The sequence below is a fragment of the Takifugu rubripes genome, chromosome 17, assembly GCF_901000725.2.
Source record: "Takifugu rubripes chromosome 17, fTakRub1.2, whole genome shotgun sequence".
Classification (NCBI taxonomy): domain Eukaryota; kingdom Metazoa; phylum Chordata; class Actinopteri; order Tetraodontiformes; family Tetraodontidae; genus Takifugu; species Takifugu rubripes.
This window is the reverse complement of record NC_042301.1, coordinates 15926524-15942247: the sequence shown is the minus strand read 5'-3', so window position 1 is coordinate 15942247 and position 15724 is coordinate 15926524. Positions and strand designations below refer to the sequence as shown.

Sequence of the window (15724 nt, the reverse complement as noted above, 5' to 3'; positions counted from 1 at the left end):
AAGTTTCAAATATGAAGGCGCATCATTCAGACTATCTGTAATTACTGGGCAGACCTTAGGCTTGATATTTTGATGATAATATTCATACATTTTAGTTGTATAAGCACTTAATGTCACAAAGTAATAAAACACGTTCACAGAATTGATCGTTTATATCAATAAAGCAGATAAATCTACAATGACCCTTGAGAACCATCGTGTTGAAAAAAATATCTCAGAATGAGAAGAGAAATTTCTGAAAAATCCAGCGACGTCATAAAGATAAAAGTTGTGAAACCAAAAGAAATGTGTTCACAGCACAGAAAGACAACCAGATTAAACCTACTTTGACAGAACGTCACATTAAAAATTAAATGAAATGTAGACAAATCACCTGATAACTAAATTGAGTTCAACCGCTGGATAACAATAATGGCCAACGACAATGTAAACAAAATAACTTTTATTTTTCAGAATCATCTGTTTATTCATTGTAGTTAATAATGTCCTCTGAGAAATGTAGTTATTTAATAATAGTAATGAAAACGCCGTAGAATATTGCTCTATGTGGAAAATTGCGGTCAGCCTTTGGTTCCCGCCAGATATCGCGAGAGCTTGAAATATCGGTCTGTCCTGTTGGTGCGCAGGTTGCTAGGCAACACTACAGAGTGTACTTTCAGGTTAAGCTAACAGCCGCTGTTAGCCTTGCGTATTAGGTTGGGGTTTTTAAATTTTATTTTATTTTTTTCAAAATGCAAAAATTCAGTGCGATGAAAGACCCGCATCAAATAATGGAAAAACAGCGCAAACTCCAACTACTGGGTAAGTTGATTTTTGAAATACTCAAAGTTTAGCTTTTATATATACAGGCGTGTTTATAATTATTAATTCCACAAGGTAATTTGCTTTGTTAAACAATGTCGTTTTAAACAGATGTTTTTGTTACTAGTCTTAAAATTTCGTAGACTTCTTAATGACGGGTTCATTAAAACACACATTACATGCAAACATTGTCGTAATTCCTAAATTTGTCCTCCAGAGAGCGACAGAGCAGCCCAATGTGAAGGTTTTCAATGGAGCATCGAGAAGAACGCGGAGTCCATCCAGCAGCTGAGGCAGCAGAACAAGAGGCTGTTTAAAAGGCTGTCCGAAGCCATCGCTGTACGTTAAGCATTGCTTCTCTTTGGCCTGTGTCCTTCATAAACAGCTTTGTCCCTTATGCGTCTTCCTCCTTTCAGTGTAAAAAAGGTGTTATCGATGAAGCTTTTAACAAAAGGGGTGTGGAGAAGGAAGCCTACCGCAATATGTCAGGACAGGTAAGAGGAAATATGAATAAAGAATCTCGTCTATAAACGTGTGTAGCGTTAGATGCATTCTTTTGCCTTACATTGTGCTCAGTTCAACACTTCAATCATTTTGTTTGTCAAATGTGTTCAGGATGCCCTGATGATACAAGACCAGAAGGTGTTGTCCAAGATGAAGCGCCTCAATGCCCAAAAACACGTCACACAGACAAAACAGCAACAACTTGCCGAGCTGGAGCGGGAGTACCAGCGAATGAACGCAAAGGCTGGTGGTGGAGCGCAGGCTGCTGATGCCCATGCTCGGAAAAAGGAGGAGGATGCCATGGTTGTTAATGGCTGGTTAACAAGCAAAAATTAAATGTGGAAAAGGGATGAAAGAGGACTGTAATGTTGTGTCTCCAGATGCTGCGAGCACAAGAGAACAGGCTGGAGAAGATACAGTTTAAATGCAAGGAGGCCGAAAATATCACAGTTAACTATCAGAGAGTGAAAAGGCACCTGCAGGTCAGTCCAGACATGATCCCCTACCCCAAATAGTTTCTTCTTTTTCTCCTTCTATCCCTCGCTTCTCAACTGTCTCCACCTCAGGAGGAGAGTCTAACTTTCCAGAGCATTCTGGACAGTCTGGAGGCAGAAATCCTGAAGTACAGAGAGGAGCTAAACAAGATGCAGATTATGAACAATGAGGCTCAGCTCTCCAAAAAGGCTGTGAAGGTGACCTGCCGAGTCTCTACGTTTAAAGTGGGGGGAGGCAGAAGGCCTCCAAGCACTTACATTAGCTCTGTTGCTTTCTAATAATCATAATCGGTGGTAGGTTGTCATAACCAACTAATTCATCTTCTCCTTGCCAGAGTGAGTTGCAGGGGCATCAAGAGCTTCTCTCCAAAGAGCGCAAGGAGAGGGAGCACATCATATCTGACTACAAGAAAAAGACTGAAAAGCATAAAGCCCCAGCAGAGAAAGTTGAGGGAAAGGTACTGCACAGATAAACCAGTAATATCGCTCTACGATTACATTAGAAATATAACAGCTCCACCAACTATTCACACCCTAGTGGCCTGCTGGTGTAACAGTGTATCATCTCGCAGGCCAGATACATTTATATTTAATGTGGTCCTCGGGCCTTGACTTCAGCCGGCTTCTCATCTCTGCTGCTTTTATTGTCAGAAAACAGGGATGATGATGATGATGGTGATGCAACCGGATGATATGATCAGTGAAGCGCTGCAAAGCGAGCCCATAGTGGAAAGGAAAGAGGCCCTCTCCACTTTTGAGGATGCCTATAGATGCATCAAGGAGGCCACTGGAGTCACAAATGCACAGGTAGAGAAGAGCAGTCCTGCTGTGTGTGTACTGCTATATTCTACAGTACAGTGCTGTGAATAAGCATTTGCCCCTTTCCTGATATGTCACACAGGTGTTTTCGGTGATCCAAGTAAATGCAAACTGTTGGTTTTTAACAAATGAGTTTGTTTCTTTAGGTGGATAAAAGCACCCCGACTTACTTGGCCCTATGTGAAAATAGTCGCCCTTGTTGAATAGAGTATTAACTCTGATTACCACATTTCCACAGCGGGAGAACATTGTTGAAAGACTGCATTTGTAAAATGTTCCTTGTAATATTAAAAGTTTGATGATCTGAAGCGTTTGTGCGTAACACATCAGGAAGGAGGCGAATTATGCTTCACAGCCGTGCGTGTGCAGAGAGGCTCGGCGGTTTGTGTGCGGCTAATCTGTTCATCCGCAGGAGATATTGGAGCGCTTCACCGTCCAGAAGGAAACGCACCAACATCTGCTGAAGCTCAAAGAAGACAACAAGAAGATGCTGCAGCAGCTCCGGGAGCAGAAGGAGCTCCTGACCAAAGAACTGGAAGATGTAAAATACTCCGGGGAAGCTCAGGTTTCCAGGTAGGTGCCACGAGTGGTGGAAGAATGCGGCTAAAGCTGTGGAAGAACCAGTCCCTGCTATTGCTTCTGTGGGTTTATCAGTGACCTAGAAGTGGAGTGGAAACAAAGGCTGCAGGCTCAACAGCAGAGGCATGACGCCAGTAAACAGCACCTGAATCAGATGCAAAAATCCCTCAGCACAGTCCGAGCTGGGGTGGAGCACCTGGCAGCCAGGCTTCACCACATTGAGCTGGTAAATAGAAGCCTAGTTGTCTGTCATGTGTCTTGTCCACGCTCACGCTCACGTCCGTTCGCCATTCTTCTAGACAGAGGAGGGAACCCCCGAGGCGTCCACAGACCCCGATGAGGCTGCGCTCGCACAGTTGATGCAGTTTGAGCTGAAGCTGCAGCAGTTGAAGCGGGAGCTTCAGGGGCAGGAGCTGGATGCCTTATTGAAGGAGATGGAGGAGGAGAAGGTAAGTTCACGGGGCATCATTCACTCCACAGTCTTAATGTCTATCAAACTGGGGTCACATTTAGGAACAAAAGGTCACATTCACAGGTCCGAGAAACCCTCTGTCTTGAGCAATCTGTGACAGCATGAAATCCAACACAACATTGTTTCATTACGATTTAAAGATGCTTTCAATTCCATTTAAAAAAGCCACTTAGACAGTGATTCTGACACTAACTTTACCACCGACGTTTGAGCTTGTTGACTCTTTCCTTTGTGCTGCTCTGAGCAGTTCTACGTCAGAATCGAGGAGAAGCTGCCAGCTCACAACACTCGTATAAAGCTGCCGGAGCTCCGGATGAGAGATGGTGAGTTGGGAGACGCTCGTGCACGGATACAGGCGCACGCACAAGCCTTGCTCTCCATCTGCTTCTCTCCCCAGACAGGTACCAGGAAGCGGAGGAAGGTGACGTCCTGACCCGGGAGGAGCTGAAGCACCAATCACAGCTGATTGTTGAGTCAAAGTCCAAGAAGAAGCCCTGGAAGAATGAAAAGTTCTGATCCGGCTCAAAGACACTGTCGGGAGCCTTAAAGCCTTTAAGGAAGGTCCAAACTTTCTAATTTCCTATATAAGATTCTGAATTAGGCACATCTGCCATTATCAGGTTTGAAGAGGAGACGACTGAAAGTGGAACTGGGAGTGTGTATTTTTAGAATCTGAGGCTTTGTGGATATTTCCGATGTATTCCTCATTCCTGGCACTACAAGTGTGTTTGTTTTGGGAATAGTGCTGTTCTTTTTTCATCTGTGAAAGTTGCGCCAACACTTGATTCTCCTTCTCTTTTTCAAAATACTCCTCGTGACCTCGGTGAAAAAGTCAATACAACAAAACATTCCCTTGCTTCTTTTTACAGGGTTTTACATCATGTGGTGTCCTGACGCCAACTGGAAGTTTGACCAGTCCAAAATTTCCTTAATAGCCGGACATGTCGACACTTTGTCCAGGTTAACACCTGCCAAGGCGTTATGTAAATCCTCCCCTCCACTCCCAGGCACCTCAGCCGACTCTGCTGCATGCAGGAACTCAGCTCAAGCTCCAGGGTGGAACTGTTGTGGTTAAATGAGCCAGAATGTAGCCGGACAGCTTTTAAGTTTGAACAAAATTTGTGGGGGGGGGGTCACATTCTGTATAAAATGTATGTGTATTTCAAGTGACAATGGCACCAGTATTGTCTCCTATAATAACAGCTTATATAGGTGTAAAATAAAACCTGTGCTTTTCAGATTGTTTTCAACGACAAAATAACAAATTAGTTGAAGAGTTAATGGCAGATCTATAGCGCTCAGTCTGACTACAGCCTGAAAAAACAAATAAATCTTCAGTATAAACTCAGATAAAGTAAACTTAAAGGTAAACCACGTTTACGTCGTTCTATCTATCTATCTATCTATCTATCTATCTATCTATCTATCTATCTATCTATCTATCTATCTATCTATCTATCTATCTATCTATCTATCTCTCTCTCTCTAATTGCTTTCCAGGAAGTGACGAGCAGTGATTTGATTGGTGCTCACGCCTTTGTTTTCAGTCCTCGACCAATCAGCGAAGGGGGGCGGGGCCGACAGAGCCGCTCCAGATTTCGAAGCGCTTCCCAAACTTGAATCGTCTTCAAAAAGCCCCTCACCGATCCGGCATTTCAAGCTCGTGTTGTTGTATTATTGTCGGTCTTGGTGCGTGTCAGCGGGTCAGGCTCGCTGGGGCCGGAGACAGTTCCGCCGGTTCCGATCAGCTTCGCACATGTGCGCGTCGGCGGTGAGAGCCCTCTGTTCATGGTTAGTGAACTGGAATCAACATGAGATAATTGTGGGAGAGAGATGACACGCTCGCGCGCTCGCGCGTGCATCATTCCCATCACCATCCGCCCACAAACGCCAGAGAACAATCCGTCCTCTGATAAATGCCAGTGTCTTCAGTCCAAGTTATTCACCGGCTCTGCGTGGATTTTCTGTCCGCATCAACAGTTCTGAACATGGTGTTCATCGGGATTCAAGAGAGGAATCACAGTAAAACAGGTGAGTGCTGTTTCTGAATGAACCTGCTGTTTAAGTTTAAGCTTGTTGGGCATAGGAAATGGCATCATATGTCCAATATTTTAGCATTTCTGGATGATTCATGTTGTGTTTTGGAGGAAATGACTTGATTAAATTAAATGAGGTTCTTCTGAGTTGAGTTATCCAGTGAAGTACAATCCTATTTCTGTCCGGACATTATTAAATTACACTCATAAAATCCTTCTGACCCTAATCCAGTTCTTTAGAGCTTTTTTTTTTTTGATTGGCATTCCTAAACATAGAATAATAAAGATTCAAAGTGATTCATCTGATGCGATCAGGATGTTCTTAACCCTTTTTATGAACACTTTCATCTCCATAATTGGGCAGAATTCCGGCCTGTTTTTTCCATAACATAACGTAAAAAACCAAAGAAGCTGTTTGCACTGGGATGTATTTTACTGCTGCACATGCTAAGTGAGGCCTGCAGGGTCTCAGCCGCGTCTATAGTATTTTCAAGTTTATCTGGTCACGCTGTTTTGCAGCCGTCTTTCATTTCGCGTGGATAATCTTCATCACTCGGCTCGAGAGAGTCTGATTACAGATCGATAAGCGGCAACAGTTGCTTCTCTCAGGTCATGGATGATGAATTCCTTCCACGCTGTTGTACAGCCGAACCTCCAGAACGATCAAACCCCCCCCCCGCTGTTTACAGAAGTGATCACATTTGCCCATAATCAATGAATCGAAACTCAGCGGGCCCCGGCTGCTGATCAGGAGATGCAGATTTACCGAATTGTTTTAATGTTTACAAGTGATTCTTTATATCTACTGTGTTTAATACTCAGCATCAAGGCTGGGATAAAACAAAAATCAATGACATGATGCCATCCTCGCCCGCACAGGGGAGGCAGCGGGTGCGGGGGCGCTCTGACGAGGCGCGTGGGCCCGCAGCGTGACAGCAGGAGATGAGGACTACCTTTTCTGCGTGCGGAGGTGGCGGCGGAGGGAAGTCCCAGGGCCTCCGCAGCCGGGTGGGCAAGATGAAGAGGCTGCTCTGGCTCAGACCGCCTCGCAGCGTGGAGGTCCACCTGGACACGGAGCCTGGCGTGTGGCTGACCGGCTTCCAGCTGCTGGACACTGGCGGACAGTGTGAGGTGAGCTGCTGTCGCGCGTCACACGTCACATCCGGGTTTCGACCTCAACAACAGCATCCCGTGAAATTAACGTTGCCACGGTGATGTTTTTAATGTGACACGTTCAGATTCCATTTGCATGATTCACTCACGCTCACTGGCTTTTTTTTTTTTTTTTACTAACAATGTTCATTTTGCCGTAATTGGTGAAACATAATGATGAATTATTAAGATAAATCTGGGTGGTGACACGGATTGTGTCAAGGAACACCTGTCATATATGCTTCAGGTGCGCGGGTCAGGCTCCACCCTGGGAAGTTTGGCTTTTGTTCCGTTTACTGGCAGCATTCTTTTTGCCTCTGCGCGTCATTGTTTTGTGACACTGAGAAGGAACAAAACAGTAAATGTCCGGGAAACATTCTCCTGCACGCCTGTCGCCTCATCACCCATTCTTGCGCCTAATGAGCACTAACGGCGGTCGCTCCCGGCACCATTTTCCTCTTTTGTTTGCTTTTGTCTGCAGAAATCAAATGAGTGACATGGCCAAAACTTGCACTGACTGATGGCAGAGTTTCATTTGTTGGCGTCTCATTAGAAAAACAAAGGCACTTTCCCTTCCCTGGTGGGACAGAGCAGCGGACTGGAGCTGTGTCAGTGTTTTTATAGAATAATGCTGCCCAGGCCCTGGTCCCATGTTGTCATTGATGGTGGACACTCTTGATGTATGCCGCACATTTTTCCCCGCATCACATGTGCAGCGAACGGCCGACCAGACCTGTTTGGTGTGGTATGTCCTCACCGCACCCTCCGCACACCACATGCGGGGAATCCAGAGGTTGTCTTGAGAGAACAGTCCCGACGAGATTCCTCAGGACTCGCGGAATGCGTATATAGCGTGCTGATGATTAACTGTATCCATGCAGTCCTCACATCCCCTGGGAGGTTAGATTTGCACATGTTGAACTGGTATGGCAAGTAGATACTGTCGTAAAATTTAAAGGACTAGGTTCTTCCTGGATGTCAGTTAGTGCGTGACAGGAAGTCAACGTTCAATGCAACGTTGTTCATTTTCAGACTCTTTTGCTCCCAAAGATTTTCCGTTGTTATTTCTCGTCATTTTCACCTGTGTCCTCGTTTTAAGTCCGCGTGATGGCTGCAGCATGTTCCCTTACCCCCATTGGTGGAGAGGTTTGGCCACGCCCCCACCTGTATCTCTTGCCCCGCGTGAGGAGTTTCGCCCTTCTGGTCTCCTCCTCGACTCAAACTTCTCCGTTCGTTGTTTCCGCCCGACAGAAATTCCCGTTTGTTTGTGCTGATATTAGACTTTATGAGTTCCATTGTAACAAGAAAATGAACTCGCTGGATTTAATTCGGACCGTCGCGGGCGGCGGGGGGCGGAGGGTCAATCCGTAATTTCTGGCTGCGCTGCGGTCGAACCAGCTGCATCACTGGGATCGTTCCGCGAGGACAAACATGGGGAAATGGCAATTATCGATGGTAGGTCACTTTTTTGTCATTAAACTTATCTTTGGAAGCCAAAGCGCAGTTTTCTTTTTATATTGCGCTTGTTGATGGTGCATTTTTGCTGAACTCGTGCCGGTTGCTCCGCTGTCATGTGAAAGTCATCCCCTGGCTGTCCAACAGAGGTGCGATGGTTCCGTCCATGGTTTGTCCAGGGATGTTTGTCCTCCACCGGGTCTCACCGGCGACCAGCCCGGGGTTCTGTCATGTGATGCCACATGTCGCCTCTCTCCCTCCAGTATTTCACATAGTTAAACCTCTGTGTTCCTCTGTCTTCCTTCATTTAAAAGTCATACTTTTTGCATTATATCTTCTATTTGGCCTGTGGATGAACTGATGCCATGATGTTTAGGAGTTATGCAGCCGAACGCCAACATCGGGAAGGGCAGCATATCAATACTTATGGATGATTACAGAGCTGTGACATGTTTTCTTTGGATGAAAATCAGTTTGTGTCGTCCTTTTCTCTCCCCTCGTGGTTTTTGTCCTGCTGGCTGATGAGGACACTGTCGCTTTTAATGACCCGTTTAGTCAGAATTCTTTTCTTTTTAAATGCACCCATTGATTCAAAGGTTTATAGCATCACACGTCCTACAGGAGTCTGTCTCAGTGACCGTGCATGTTCAAACTGCAGGACCCGGTGCAGGAGTGGGGCGAGGAGGAGGAGGACGGGGCTGTGTTTGGCATCACGCTGCGGAGGGAACCCGTCCTGCCGGCCTCGGCCACAGCAGAGCTCCCCGCGGCCTTCATCCAGTACCACACTGTGAAGGTACGTCGGCTGAAGGCCGCCACCTTGGAGCGCCTTGTCACCCACCTGCTGGAGCCAGAACGCCAGGAGCCGGACTTCCTTCACGTCTTCCTTGCGACCTACAGAGCTTTCACCACCACCGGCACCCTCATCGAGCTGCTGTTCCAGAGGTCAGACTCAGCCTGCAGGAGATTAACACACACCATGTGGGTTACGCAACAAAACCGTGTTTCGGGTTGTTGCTGCCGTCTCTTTTGTCTTCTACTGAAACAGGATGAGAAAATCGATATCCACCAAGCACAGACACCAGCCTTTTCTGTCAAATATCGTGTTTATCCGTCTTCCTGCTAGCTTGCGTGCTGAGATATTTACTGCTGCCTCGATGTAAAATGAGTGATTCTCTTGTTTCAGTCTTCCCAGTCTAATTCTCATTATGGACGTTTCTGACATCTTATAAAGTGATTAAAGATGCTGAGACTTAACACCAACCTATAACCAATAACCTGGGATATAAATCAGGTCTATTTAGTTTATTATGAGACTTCCTGGTTTATACCGCAGGTCATTATCGTACATGGAGAAAGATCAGATCACACCAAACATTCCCTTTTTTTAAAAAAATGCTCCTCAGGACATTTAGGCAGCTCATAAGGCTTTTCTATTGAAAGAGTTTAGTTCAGGTTTCGGAGTCGACATTGACGTCACGAGTTGAACAAAGCATTCAGGAGCTTCTCTCTATCCCTCGGTGGCCATGACGACTCCATTAACACATAAACACTGAGTGTGGTAGCTCTCTAAAGTGCAGCCTGGACCTGCTGCATGTTCCTCCTGTTTCTGCAGCTTTAATAGTGACTAATGTTCATACTAGTGGGCTGTTTCACTAGCAACTGTGCACTATCATTTCATCTTCGGGCGGGCATGCGTCATGGCTGTCAACCACTCTAACGTCATTGTTGCAATAGTCCTCCCATTGTCCTATAAAATCAGCGCCGCCCCAGAAGGACGGGCCTATTTCTCATCTTGTTGTGACAACTTGTCACGCAAAAAGATTTTCCCCGATGGAATCTAGCAGATTTCAAAAATCCGTCGTCTATTCTTCCCCTGTTTTATTCCGCTGTCCAAACAGGAATATTACTGTTGTGCCCGTTTATGCCCCCATCCGCCCCCGACCTGACACAGCAGAGGGAACGGTGGCGTTGCGCAACAGGATCTATAGTTGTAGATGCTGGGTGATCTCTCTGTCACCACCAGGTCTCCATCTTGTTTGTGCAGCCCTAATCACCGACGTGTCGTCCTTGGCTGATTGCCCCTTGTGTTTGCTTTTCCACAGAGACGACTCCACCGTCTCCCTGGACAACACCATCTGTCTCCGGAGGTGGGTACAGTCAGCCACACTTTGCACGATCTCCATCCTTACGTGACAGCTGACGGTCATTTCTTGGACCACCAGTACGCTAGTCCCGGTTATCCGCCTGTGGCTGCGGGAGTACAGCGAAGACTTCCACGACCCACCGCAGTACCAGGCCCTCCGGCTGTTGTGTGCCCACCTGAGACATCGGCTGTGTTTCAGGCGTTTGCTTCAGACTGCAGAGTCTCTCCTCAAAAGGTTCCAGGATGAAGGTAAAGTGGGTGGCTGGCTTTATCCTGGCACTCTGATTTACAGACGGTCCCGCTATTGTAATGTTTACCGTAGGTACAGGATGTGTTATAAAGTGATGCACAGGACTGTAATAAAGCACTTGGAGACAATCGTGACTGTGACACGTTGCGTAACTGCAATTTAGATAGTGTACAGTCACCTTAACTATGTTTTGAGTCACCTTTAGATAGACGGCTGCTTTAGTGAGTATTTAAAGGAGTATTTAAAGCGTAATTAAGAACACCCGCAAGTCCTTGTACAACAAGGGCACAAAAAAACATGGCGACCTTGACGACTGTGCCACATGTAACCGGGTCCAGCGTTAACTTTAAAAAAAAAAAAGGAAAATTGTTTCTGGTTTTGTTGACAAAGGGCACTCTGGGTTTGAGACCCACCACAACATGACACAACCATGTTTGTGGGGGGAGGGGCAGTTATGGGTGAGGAGGGCAGGAATAGTGACTTCACTGATATTCTGGGGCTGTCGTTCATGATGCCGCGTGTTCAACAGATTGCAGCCAGGCTGCGTCAGAGGTCGGCCATCAGCCGGAGTTCAACGGTCAGGAGGACAGAGAAGAGGCTAAAGAGGAAGCCAGATCTGGCTTCATGGACTTCCCCGTCAGGGACGTAGCGGAGCAGCTGACCAGATTGGACGCCGTAGGTCTCATGAAGCCACTTTTGAAAATGCCGGTGTCACTGTTGGTGCTTGGCTGATGGCGTCTGTGTCTCAGGAGCTCTTTGTCAGAGTGGTGCCCTTCCACTGCCTGGGCTGCATCTGGTCTCAGCGGGACAAGAAGGAAAACCGGAACCTGGCACCAACCGTGCGCGCCACCATTTCCCAGTTCAACGCGGTGACCAACCGCGTCATCACCTCCCTCCTCTGCCCGTTCGCCCCCGGGCCTCTGTCTTCGTCTCCCGTCCCGTCGCCCAGCTCCTCCTCCACCTTCCCGTACTCCTCCGCTGACCTGGGCTCGCCTGACTCCGCCCACACCAGCCCCGCCCACAGAGCCCGCATCATCGAGAGGTGGATCTCCATCGCTCAGGTCTGGAACCACAATCGGGAATTTTGCTTTATTTATTCCTCAGAGGAATTCGATCTATTTATTTTCGGGTTTGTTTCGGAAGGCCATTGAATTTTTAAATCCACAAATATTTTTTTGGGATATAAATGATTCTAAATACTGACTTTGTGTCCTTTTGTGTGTTCAGGAGTGCCGACAGCTGAAGAATTTCTCCTCTCTGAGGGCGATCCTTTCAGCTCTGCAGTCTAATGCTGTGTATCGCCTCAAGAAGACCTGGGCTGCAGTCAGCAGGTCAGCAAGCATGACTAAGCTAAGCTAACGAATCATGTGAGCAAGTGACAAGCGGCTCAGAGTTGATGAATGAAAATAACGGTGGAAAAATCCCCCGGCGTGTTTCCTCGACTGGCTTTTTTCTGAAATTGCCTCCGGAAACGTTACCGAATTGAATGTGTTTTGGTTTCAGGGAAAGCGTGGCCGTCTTTGACCAGCTGTGTCAGACGTTTCCTGACGAGAACTGTGTGTTGACCAGCAGAGAGATCCTAACAGAGGTGAGGACCCATCACCTAGCTCAGGAGCTGTTAACCCTTTGACAGGGCGCGGAATGACACACACATAACAAACGAGCGTTATTTCCTAAATGCTGCGCGATGGTGGCGACAACAGGGGCAGCAGGCTCCAGCTATGGGGACACGAGGGTGTGTGAGCACAGCGTGCACCCTCCCACAGCCGGCAGCAGCCTGTCAGCAGGCACTCGGAGCTCGAAAGAACACTTATGTAACGTGTCTTCTGCGTTGTCGTCATCCCGCTGTCACATTTGCGCCCGGAGTTGTTCTGTTTTCTTTAAAGTTTACTGGGGTGTTCTCTGGTTTCTGCAGGACAGGAGTCAGCCGGAGGCCACCAGACCACCTCAGCTCTGCGCAACAGCCAGGCAGATGGTAAGAAATGAGAAAGGCTGATTATTAACCGAGGTGTGGCCGTGTGGGAAACCTTTTATGGCCATGAGTTAGCTGTGCATGCTGAATTGAAGCCTGTTGCTTTTATTTGTGTCGTCAGTGCTTGAGCGGCGGCGTGGTGCCATATCTGGGTACCTACCTGACCGTGCTCACCATGTTGGACACGGCGTTGACCGACACTGTGGAGGTGAGCCCGCGCCACGACCCCAAAGCCTCCGCTTAGGTTACACGTTGCATTGCAGGCAGATGGCGAGGCTGTATTTGAATGTAACGCGGGTCCTTTCACTCTTTGCAGGGAGGACTTGTTAACTTTGAGAAGCACAGACGAGTAGGTGTCTGCTCCTCGCGGGTTTTTAAGTGCACGTTTGTGTTTATTTTTCTGTGTTTTGACTCCTTTTTTGCACCGACAGGAGTTTGAGATTCTCTCTCAGATTCGGCAGCTCCAGGCTTCCTGTTCCCAGTACAGCCTCCCAGTTAACCCTCTCATTACCTCATGGGTGCAGGCACACATGCTGCTCACTGACCAGGAAAGGTGGGCCACTCTTCTTCCTTTAAAAAACATTTCCTTTAAAAATGAAGCCGTTTTCAACGTTTCCTTTATTTCATCAATCTTTTAAAGCTACGAGCTTTCTCGTGACCTGGAGCCTCCAGTTGATCCCTGTCCCAGTTCTCCAAACTCTTGGAGCAGTCGCATCCTCAATAGAAAGAAGTTGGTCTTGTAAGTCCTGCGAACATCTCTCGTTTCATATGATTAACGCCACAATCGTGATCTGCAACGTGCGTAAGATGCCTTCATCAGAAAGGTTTGACTCTCCTTAACCTTGTCATGAATATATAAGCAGAAAATGGCGTTTCTATGCAGGACGAGGACCGTCAGCGAGAGCTCCTTGAGGAGGACCCATGCTGACCAGATCAGCGTGTCCTCCTCAGGCTCCAGCAACGCGGACATGGAGGACCTCACCGCCCCTCAGCCCCTCAAACTCAAGTTCACGGTGAGTGAAAACAGCAACAGGGCAGTTTTAAACTCGCCTCAATCTCCCTAGCTTAAGTTTCCTTCTCTCAGCAGTCTCTCTCAGGCTCCCTGCACAATGTTGGGGAGGATTTCCCCTCTGTGCCCTCCCCCTGTCCTGCACTGTCCAGCACCACATACAGCTCCTCAAACCCAGACCTCTGCTCGTCTACGGTTCTGAACTCTAAATCCTCGCCGTCATCAGAGCGGTCCTCTTCCGGCTGCTCTCTCCAGGCCTCGCTGCCCGTCTACAACAAGCAGGTTGATGACTCCTGCATCATCAGGGTCAGCGTGGAGTGCGTCAGCAACGGGAACGTCTACAAGAGCATCCTGGTGAGGACGGCGGCGTAACGCTTCATGTCCCAGTCAGACCACGGCCTTGACTGGTCACTATCTGACCCCCCCCCCCTCCGTTGTTTCATCCCCAGCTGACCAGTCAGGACCACACACCCCAGGTGATCCGCAGAGCTCTTGAAAAACACCACATGGAGGATTTCAGCTGCCACGATTTCACCCTCTGCCAGACGCTCAACAGTGGGAAAGGTAGAGCACATTTACACACAAGTGTTGATCTGACCAGCAGATGACCTCTGACCTTGGTCCACACGCTCACAATGTCATTAAAAAAAAACAAAAAACAGTATATTGTTGTGTCTAACTTTGTTTTCATTCCCCTTATCTGCACCAGAACTCCAGATTCCCGATAAAGCCAACGTATTTTACGCCATGTGCACCTCCTCCAACTATGACTTTGTGCTTCGTCAGCGATGGAGGAGCCACAGGAGATGTTTTGGCTCCTCTTCCAGCCCTGGAGCCAAGACTTGCTTTGCCAAGTAAACAAAAAACAAAAGTGCCTGTGCATGCTGAATGTCGGCACCGCAGCTCATCCGCATCAGCAAACAAAGTGGGATTCTGCCGCAGATATACGAGACGGGACGACCTCAGCTGAAAAGTGACCTCGCCGAGGGGGCAGAGGCGCGAGCGGAGACCTGGCCGGGACCCAGAAATCCAAGAACTTGGGAATTTGCGCCGTCATGTTCTCTATTACTATAAACTCAGAGAGGATTGCTTAACTTACTGAGGCCTCCTCCAGGATAGACACGCTTGTTTCAGGGAGGAAACGTGAAACTCTGCATTATTGACAATTGCACCTCATAAAGTGAAGAGCACTTCAGGTTTCACTCCTGCTGAATAAACAGGAACTCCGGGAACAGCTGGTCCGAGCACGCGGCTGCGGAACGGAACACATTCGGCCACACTGAGTGACAGATGCAGACCAGAATATAATGTAATGCCATTTAAACGGCGTTTTAAGGTGGCCGAAGCTTATTCTATGTTTTCATGTGATTTTATTGACCTAATTTATTGAACACATTCCAGTATTGAGCGTTTGTAGCAAGCGGGGGCATAATGTCGTGTTTTTGTCGCTTTCCCTGCAATGTTAAATGAAGTACTTTTGTTTCTAATAGGCTTATCTGAGATTTTATTGGTTTTAGTGAAGAAATACATACTTTTTTTTAGATGGGGAAGCATGAAATGCATTGGATCTGTTCTTAGTTTTAACCGATTTAGTTTGCACCACAGCTCACTCCCAATGTGACACTGAAGGAGATTCATGTAAAGAATTGGTCATGTATGTGAAAAATGAACATGGCAGCACATATTTCTGATTCTCTCCCACTACAGACACGGGAAAATTACTTGTGAAGGTAAAGATTGTATTCCTGCAAACACGTTGGTGAAGCTTTCTGTCAGGGTAGATGGGTAAGAGGTTTATATTTATCACGGTGGATTCTTAGCAACGTTTGTCTTCTCCGTCATCTTCGTAGTTTGTGCTGAACGTTTGATCTGTGTTGTTTAAACTAAGACAAGTTGTGCTGCTTTATGTGAGGTATAAAACAAGCCTACTTGTCGGCGTAGAAGCCTTATTTTAATCCATTTTAATGTATAATATAAGCACTTTTTTATATAAGTATTAAATGTCTTCTAATAAAGTTAATTTACTATGAATTCTAAA

General features: G+C 47.1%; 2 protein-coding genes across 7 annotated transcripts; both read left to right on the top strand.

The window, feature by feature from the left end:
- The first annotated feature begins 66 nt into the window (after window positions 1-66).
- odad3 (outer dynein arm docking complex subunit 3) lies at window positions 67-5083 on the top strand. Of its 3 annotated transcripts, none has more exons than XR_003891647.1 (11): window positions 67-801; window positions 1019-1140; window positions 1218-1295; window positions 1417-1608; window positions 1686-1787; window positions 1872-1997; window positions 2135-2257; window positions 2451-2606; window positions 3031-3191; window positions 3273-3646; window positions 3917-3992. XR_003891647.1 is itself a non-coding variant. In XM_011613012.2 (11 exons), the coding sequence occupies exons 1-11, from the start codon at window positions 1284-1286 to the stop codon at window positions 4183-4185; spliced, it is 1368 nt and encodes a 455-aa protein (XP_011611314.2). In that variant the 5' UTR covers window positions 67-1283; the 3' UTR covers window positions 4186-5083. The 3 variants fall into 3 exon arrangements, 2 of the variants coding, with proteins under 2 accessions (XP_011611314.2, XP_029706942.1); XM_011613012.2 differs by adding an exon at window positions 4067-5083 and having other exon boundaries at window positions 67-1295; window positions 3273-3423; window positions 3497-3646; XM_029851082.1 differs by adding an exon at window positions 4067-5083 and having other exon boundaries at window positions 67-1608; window positions 3273-3423; window positions 3497-3646.
- Window positions 5084-5208: 125 nt separating this feature from the next.
- On the top strand, window positions 5209-15724 carry rgl3a (ral guanine nucleotide dissociation stimulator-like 3a). Of its 4 annotated transcripts, none has more exons than XM_029851080.1 (18): window positions 5209-5700; window positions 6585-6836; window positions 8971-9254; window positions 10415-10459; window positions 10535-10704; window positions 11235-11380; window positions 11455-11766; window positions 11933-12036; window positions 12209-12293; window positions 12621-12680; window positions 12799-12885; window positions 12994-13026; window positions 13109-13230; window positions 13318-13416; window positions 13561-13690; window positions 13762-14040; window positions 14136-14250; window positions 14396-15724. In XM_029851080.1, exons 2-18 carry the CDS (start codon window positions 6648-6650, stop codon window positions 14542-14544), a joined length of 2409 nt encoding a protein of 802 aa, XP_029706940.1. In that variant the 5' UTR covers window positions 5209-5700; window positions 6585-6647; the 3' UTR covers window positions 14545-15724. The 4 variants fall into 4 exon arrangements, with proteins under 4 accessions (XP_029706940.1, XP_029706939.1, XP_029706938.1 ...); XM_029851079.1 differs by having other exon boundaries at window positions 8971-9290; window positions 13765-14040; XM_029851078.1 differs by having other exon boundaries at window positions 8971-9290.